General features: G+C 39.5%; 1 protein-coding gene across 1 annotated transcript; it reads left to right on the plus strand.

The window, feature by feature from the left end:
- Positions 1 to 673: 673 nt before the first annotated feature.
- clk4a (CDC-like kinase 4a) lies at positions 674 to 8,104 on the plus strand. Its single transcript, XM_040120816.1, has 13 exons — positions 674 to 809; positions 1,997 to 2,157; positions 3,948 to 4,197; positions 4,836 to 4,938; positions 5,262 to 5,328; positions 5,453 to 5,569; positions 5,702 to 5,868; positions 5,953 to 6,047; positions 6,159 to 6,288; positions 6,379 to 6,461; positions 6,555 to 6,634; positions 6,815 to 6,905; positions 7,302 to 8,104. The coding sequence occupies exons 2-13, from the start codon at positions 1,997 to 1,999 to the stop codon at positions 7,491 to 7,493; spliced, it is 1,536 nt and encodes a 511-aa protein (XP_039976750.1). The 5' UTR covers positions 674 to 809; the 3' UTR covers positions 7,494 to 8,104.
- The last annotated feature ends 404 nt before the right edge of the window (positions 8,105 to 8,508 follow it).

Here is an 8,508-nt window from a genome sequence, read left to right on the forward strand (position 1 = left end):
CACATATTCAGATGTGTTTTTCCAAAGTAATGTCAGAAGCCTTTCTTAATGTTCCAGTTTAATGGATATTATATTTTCCCAAAATAATAATAATATTAGCCTAGAAGCAGCCCATTTCCAATCTGACCGTGAGCAGAGCGAATCTAAATATTTGCTAAACCACATAGCCAAAATATATCATACTTTCTGCATGTGGGCTTTTGCAGAAACAACAATAAGTAATAGAGTAATAAAGATTCTGTTTAACAAAAGAAGAGAGGAGGAAAGTGAAGATATTAATAAATTTGTTACAGGGGTATAGATTGTGAATTTACAGTTGAGCTTGCTTAGCTTCGTTACATGCATACATATCTTTGTCAGCACTGTCTTAACCCTACAAAGAGGATATTGAGACGCTTCTAAGTGGTACATTTCAGAGTGATCATGCACTGGAATTCTTTTTTGTTAAGCAAAATGCAGATTTTATCATTCCTGTGTTTTCTTTTGATTCTAATCATGAATCAGATACTCCCATAAGTTAATATCTCTATTGAGTGCTTTGGTCAACGTCGGTTGTTTTTACGCGTGCCCTAGCGTGACTTGGCTACCTGAAAGGCTAAACTCAGGAACACGAATCGCATTTGTTCATAGAGTGGGCGTCGCTATAGTGCGTTGCGTAATGAAGTGCGTTTAAGAACGTTCTATCGGGTTCTAGGGTAGTTCGCCATCTTTGGAAACGAGTAGTCGGAGTTATTTTCCAGTTACTTTGTTTATATTTTTCACAAAAGCGATAAACCTACTGTTTTGAACCCCAGGACTTTAAAAGGAAGGTGAGGCCAATTCTTGGAACATAGTCAGCTACCATGTTATTATGTTTTCTTACGTTTTATGTATACCCTAATCTTGGCTAACGTTAGCAAGTTAGCTTTTCCGATATTCGACGTCTCGCCAACAGGACATACACTTGTCTGACTAAGAAAATATTTTTCACCGGATATTATAAGTTTACAAATATGGCCAAAGCTTTTATAAGTTTTATAACGGGAATATTCACCATTTATAAAATTGGTAGTCACTCTATAATGTAATCTAATTACTATAATAGGTTAGGCTATCGGACGTAACGTTGCTATTTTTACATGGGTGGCTAATAGTTAATGTGCTCGACGGGCCTATGGATCGAGAACGAGCCAAAACTCGACGACTGTCATGCTTTATCACTTCACCTCTAGTCAGTTGACTAGTTATAATCATAAAACTCGATGAAATACCACATTTTGAATTGCATGTTATGAAATGTAAATGCAACAGTGTGTAAACGGATGGTTGGTGTGGACGATGTCAGACCGTAACAGGCCTAAACAGCTAGGAAGTCGTTGCGGAAACGTCGAGCATACGTTGACGTTGGCCCCAAGTTATAACTTGGTTGCATTTCGTGCTCTCGAAGCATTTTATTAACTGACTTTTAATAAGGCAAACCTACATAGAGTTGATGGGGAAAAAATGATATGATAAATCAGGTCGACCTTTTCTTGATTATTAACGTTAGTTGGCTGTTGCAGGTATTGCATTGCACATTACCAGTTTTCAGCAGGCAGGCACTCAATTACGGTTTTCGGAAATTATTGTTTTAATTTTGCGTGACCACTGCGAACAAACAATTTTCGTGTTTTTTTTTTGTTTTGTTTGTTTTTGTTAATTGCCGATAATGTTATCGAATAATGATTTAAGTTATAAATTGTAAAAAAAAAAATAATGAAATTACCCGTAACGTATTCTCAGAGGCCAGTGACACTTTCAAATTGTGTAGTCTGTCTGTCTGTCTGACCAACATTATAAAATACAAATATTTAATTTAAAGTGACGCAGACAACGGGGGGGTGTCAATCTTCACAAATTGGAAGCTGAAGTCACAGAATGTTTGTTTTTAAATTTTCCATGGCTAATGATTAATCAACGTCGTTGTTGTTGTGGATTCAAAGTTGTCATTTTAGCTTGTTTTTTCCATGTCTTCCAGATGCGCCACACAAAACGAATGCGCTCCCCAGGTGTCTGGCTAGATGAGTACAGCTGGGAAGAGAGAATGGAGTGTTGTAAGCGAAAGAAAAGAGATTCACACAGCAGCGAAAGAGAAAATAAGTCCAGAAGAACTCAACATCACCAAAAGACTCACGAGGGGTAAATATCCATTACTCTACTCTAGTATTTGTTTATAAACTACCTGCTCATAATGTAAGACCTTTTTTAAAGATTTGTTTTTTTACAATACGCATTTTTAATGGAGTTAAACAGTATATGAAATAGCTGGAGAATATGAAGGAGCAGTACACATACGTAGACATACTCAAAACTGAACTTAGCTGTGTTATATTAGTCTGCATTATATTTACGTTTTGTTGGAAAGCCGTTCATATGCCTACAACCAAATCATAACTTATACAGGAAAAAATGTAGGCAAAGTTAAGATAAATATCAGAATGAAAAATTTAAAAAAAACCAAAACGATCTTGTGTCCTGGTCCTAAAAATTTGTGGACCCAACTTAAGCCAGATTGGAAGACATGTTGCCAATCAGATCAGATGCTGCTGATGTCAGAAATGCTATTCCCGACAACTACCCATCTAAACACGAGAAATAGAAGCATTGACAATGTAGTCAAATTGGGGAGCAACTATTTAAAAATGCAGGTCAGTTAGGGTTTTAAAAATACTGAGACTACATTCCGCTAACCATTATTAGATAAATCCATTTATAATGTCACCAGGTTTCAGAATTTTAGTGGCTTGTGCTGCTGTGTTTTGTGATGACTTTCCAGTTATGGTAATTAGGTTTCAGATTTGTAAACAACTCGTTCTCCATATTGACAATTGTACGTGCACTGTAGAACACAATTCTTATGTATGTATAACTTGAAGTGTTTGTTTTCATAGGAGTACATCTGATATTTTTAACAGAATCCTTTTTGTCCTCAACGATAGCATAGTCAGTCTGCAATTTCAGTTCAGTTGGTGAAGTTATCCGAAATGATTACATGTTTTGTTGTTCTAGCTTTTTGTGGGCATGCACGATGCCAAATCGGGTTACATTAGACGTGTCCAGATCTACTCTAATTTTAATCTTGTAGGAAGGCAGACTTCTTCCTGGAAGACAACTGACACCACTGGGGTGCTAGGGCCCTAGGGATTTTTTGGTCTTTTTTAGATGCTTGGGTGCAAACATGGCCTGCTGGGTGGGTGTGCAGGAAGTGATTGGAAACAGTCTGAGAAAACTCAACTTGAGCGAGCAAATATTAGGACGTTTAAGAGCAAGGTACACATAAGGAACTATTGGAATGTAATAGGAATTTTTATTTAAGCAATAAAAAAACATCCCTTGAGATTTTTTTAAGATCTCTGCATTTCATATTGGCTGAAATGGTAACACATAGTTATTAAGTTTTTTTGACGTACCAGGATCTGCAGGTGTAGAATCACATATCGTATTACACTCCCATCAGGATGTACTGAAAAACTTTCAGGAACTTTGAATGCTTCATACTTTAACCCTGCCAATGTGGCTCTCTGTTAAGGTGCATGAGTTTAAAGGAAGGCATGCTTTTGGGTTGCCAAAGAGACAGTGTACAAATGTTAAAACTGCTCAATTGTATGGCATTACATATTCGCAGTGCCTTTGCATACACCTAAAGGTACTATTTGGACAGTGATAATCCGTTAATAAAATGCTTTCTTAACTGCACCCTCTCATTGAACAGGGTGCTTGGCATTTGGTGGCTGTGAACCAGTATGTTGCTAATTAAAAATGGTACATATAAAGGCTCAGGGGATAGAGTGTCATGCAATAGGCAGACAACTACCACCGTCATATCCAGTCTTCATTTTAGAGCTTGATCACAGACAAGGAACTTAGATGTTCCAGACCTGACCTATTGTTTTTGATCTGAATGTGGAATTTTATTTCTTTGACTGCAGGCACTACCTGGAGACCCGCAGTTTGAACCAGAGGCTGGACTCTCGGGAAGGACACACCCACGACCACAGTGTGGACATGGCTTGTGAGGAAGACAGTCGCGAAGGCACCTGCAAGAACAGAGTCCTTGACTGGCACCACTACAGCAAGTCATCGGGGCGCAGTGGTCGGAGTGGCCGCAGCAGGCGAAGCAGCCGCAGGCACAGAGACAGAAGGCACAGACGTAGCCACTCTCGCCACAGGTCCTCCTCGGTACGAGAACCTCCTTCTCCCCTCTACCCCGTCCCCTGTCTATACCACCAAATCGAAAGGGTCATTATCACTGGTGTCTAGCCAATGCTTAACACCTGTCTCTTTGTCTCTCTGTATCTCTGTGTCCTACATCTCACTATTACGCATGATTTCCAGTAATGACAAGTAGGGGACTTTGGGGCTCAGGAAGTAAGGGATTGTGTGTGTTTATAGATTTTCCAGAGAAAAGTGGACCCAGTATTTGTGCTGAAATCTTAGTAGGCAGGTATGGAACGTGATAGCAAAGAGTTACAAAGAACTACATGTAGAAAGACTGTAATCACTCAAGTTCAGTTTTTTTCTGTACTACTCTGAGAAAGTCTCTCATCTGAAAATCTTGTTGCCATGTTTTTCTTCTGTAACACACACTATGTGGTGGCTGGCGCCCAATTTCTCTGACGGGGCTGAATTTGAATTTGCTGCTCCGTCCTTCCGTCCATTCGCCTGGCGGTGTTACTGAACGGGCCGAATCTATCCACCCCTTCACCTCCCCCCCCTTGGCCTGGTTGAATGAATGACGATGTCGCATTGTGGTGGCCTGGTGCTGGCTGACTGATGGGTTATTGATGTGATGGCGGATTGCGGCTGTTCCGGTGCAGAGGAGGAGCCATCACCGCAGGAGCAGGAAAAGATCCAGGAGTGTTGAGGATGATGACGAGGGTCACCTCATCTATCACAGTGGAGACATGCTGAGAGCGAGATGTATAGAATATATACCTTTTTTTTTTCCTACTGTTGTTCTCACTTTGTGTCTCTCACTCTCTTGTTGTCTGGTTTTTATTTCCAAACATTAATTTAGAGGATGAAGTATTTGGGCCAATAGACTTAATTTTTTTTTTTTTTTTTTGGATAGATATTGCCTTTCAGTGTAACATATTTAGCATTGAGTTGTATGCCAGTGTTGAGAAGCCTGTTATACTAGTGTATCTAAACAGCAATGTAACATCAGGCAGTGAACCAGCCAAAGGCCAGTGTTTCACTTTGTCATTGCTGTGTTTCTAACTTATACTCTTTATTTTCTGTAGATGAGATTGTGTGTACTCTAGGAGAGGGTGCCTTTGGGAAGGTCGTTGAATGCATTGATCACTCTAAGTAAGTATAAATCAGAAAATATTCCTTATGGCTAAATGCTGTGAATATTTGTTTCACATTGTTTTCCTCACTCTTTCTCCTTCATTTGATATAAAAAAATATTTATTATATTGTGTGTTTCCAGTGATGGAGCTCGAGTGGCTCTGAAGATCATTAAAAACATAGACCGCTACCGTGAGGCGGCTATGTCTGAGGTAGAGGTGCTTGAAAAGTTGAAGACCCTTGACTCTGACAGGAGATAGTAAGTCAATCCATAGTAACGTCATACCACAAAAGTCTGCTAATCTTGAGGTTATCACATCTGATAATAAGTCCAAATTTTGCCAGGAAAAAAAACGTACTTTGCATGTGTTGCACCTTTCTTCCCCTTTAGTGCATGTGTGCACATGCTGGACTGGTTTGACTACCATGGCCACGTTTGTATCGCCTTTGAGCTGCTTGGCCTCAGCACCTATGATTTCCTCAAGGAGAATAACTTCCAGCCTTTCCCCATTGAACACATCAGACACATGGCTTACCAGATCATCCGAGCGGTTCGATGTGAGTACTAGACACACGTGCACAGAAAATACAGTATATTTCAAAAACCACCGGGTTTAAAATGTATGTGGTCTTGTCTTTCAGTTTTGCATAAAAACAAGCTGACTCACACAGATCTGAAGCCTGAGAACATTCTCTTCATTGATTCAAACTATGATATCGAGTACAATGCTGAAAAAGTAAGCATCCTACATGTTTAACAAATAGAAAAAAAAATAGAATATGCAAAAGGTAACAATTCCTTGTTTATGCCAGCAGCTGTGAGTACGTGATTTTGGTTTTGTCCTCAGAAACGGGATGAACGAACATTGAAGAACCCTGATGTGAAGATTGTAGACTTTGGTAATGCCACATATGAACACGAGCACCACACGTCTGTGGTGTCAACACGCCACTACCGTGCTCCTGAAGTCATATTAGGTAAGTGACTGTTATTTAAAGCACTGCACTTAAGCTTTGGATAGATCTTTTATTGGTGACTTGTTATTTAGCAAACATTGTCTCTGTCAGATCTGGGCTGGGACCATTCCTGTGATGTCTGGAGTGTAGGCTGTATACTCATCGAGTACTATCTTGGATCGACTCTCTTCCAGGTAGGTGGCAGTAGAGAGCATAATGAAATTTTTAATACGTGTTACATTCACCTTGGCATTTATTAAACTGGCTTATGATGTTCTCATATTCAGACCCATGACAGTAAAGAGCACCTTGGTATGATGGAGAGAGTCCTCGGCCCCATCCCCACAAACCTCCTGCAGAAAACCAGGTAAGCCCACTAACAGACTTTATTTTTTTTAACGGTTCTCATTCTGTGAAAGTCACGGGAGAATTTTCAACACCATTTGCTATAATCCCTCTAACTCAAGAATGAAAGAGTATTAACTGAATGGTTTTGATTTGTAACCGTGGAGTGATTTCTGCTAAATAATTACCATGTGCTGTGTAGGAAACGGCGGTACGTTCACCGGTGCAAGCTGGACTGGGATGTGCACAGTTCTTCCGGGAGATATGTCAGGAAACACTGCAAACCCCTCAAGGTAAGAAAAATGGAGCTGGAGACAGGCACATACAATCAGTGTTGGAATGCTATTGTACTTTAAGGATGACATTTGAAAATGTTTGTATTAAATGGTGTAGAAATACACCTTCCAACAACTCCAAAACTCTGATGTTTACATGTTGTGAAATTAAAATTGATCTTGGCATGTTACTCTTGGACAGATTGCAAATGAATGTATTCCCAAAGTGTGTTTCACAACACTATAAACTACTACCTCCATAGATAAGTTGAATTAACACTATAAAGTTTCCACTACTTACTTGGTGTTTATTATAGTAGTGCACATGTGATGTAGAACATTTAAAATGTAGAGCACTACATTAATTGACATTTTAAAGAGACCGATTAACAATTGTCCTTGCTTTCCCATCAGCATTACATGGTGTCTAAGGGTGAAGACCACCAGCAGTTGTTTGACCTGATTGAGAAGATGATGGAGTATGACCCAGCTAAGCGCCTCAGTCTTGAACACGCCCTCCGACACCCCTTCTTCTCCTGCTACTACAATAGCAGCAGGAGCAAAAGCAGCAGCAGCAGCAAAAGCAGCAGCAGCAAAAAAGACTGAACACCTTAACCTGTAACCTTGGTCACGGCCTGGCTGTCACCATGACGTTTGTCATGGTGCTCAGTGTTCGCCTCTACATCCTGACTCTCCAGGAGAGATGTACCTCAACTGACTGTATCAGTCCACTGCCCTGCTTTGCTGTGTCCTGTCCCTAAGCCACTGTATTTCTTAATCTCACGCATTCCATAAATTGTTTTCAACTGTGGAATGTTATGTAATGAAGCTGAAGCCCCCAAATGATTTCTATTTATTTTGCCATTCATATTTACCCGTAATTTCATAATTTACCCGTTTTGTTTGTTTTTTTTTTTTTTTTTTGTTTTGTTTTTTAAATTCCTGATTAGTTCTATTTTGTCCATGTTGTATCTGTGCATTTTCAAGTAGATGATGGGTCAAATAACAGACTGAGAAATGCTTTACCCTGCTTCACTTCACCAGTCATAATTTTATTGCATTGTAGGTGTAAAAAGCTATTGCAGGCAGAAAACCCCATGTATATAGAATTTGTTAAGATATTTCTTTTTTCCACTGACTGGTTATGTAACTTTTGCATTATCATGTACATTTTCTCAATAAACGTGAATAGATGACAGAAATGTGTGTTTATACAGTTTAATGAATGAGAAATGTCAAATGTGGCGCAGTAGCTGCATCAGACCGCATGATGGCAGTAAAGAGCTTTTGTATTACTGCAAAAAGTCTGAATAACAACATCACTGAAGTCAGGCTGGTAGAGCGACCAGAGCATAAACCTCAATCTATAGTTTAAGCGCTGTAGCCTTGTAATGTAGGAAGAGGAAAACAAAATCATTCTTGATGTGATTTTGATCATTTCCCTGTTGTGACACTTAAGCCTCGTTTATGCAAAGCGCACAAGTCGATGCATTAAAAGTATGAACATTTACTAAACTGTCAAACTGCATTGAAACGACACTGGTCTAGATGAGACGGTGATTCCACAAAGCAGAAACAGTGGGTTGGACAACACAGAGAATGAGATATATTCCAAACTTCA

This window comes from Xiphias gladius, chromosome 23 (genome assembly GCF_016859285.1).
Source record: "Xiphias gladius isolate SHS-SW01 ecotype Sanya breed wild chromosome 23, ASM1685928v1, whole genome shotgun sequence".
Lineage (NCBI taxonomy): Eukaryota > Metazoa > Chordata > Actinopteri > Istiophoriformes > Xiphiidae > Xiphias > Xiphias gladius.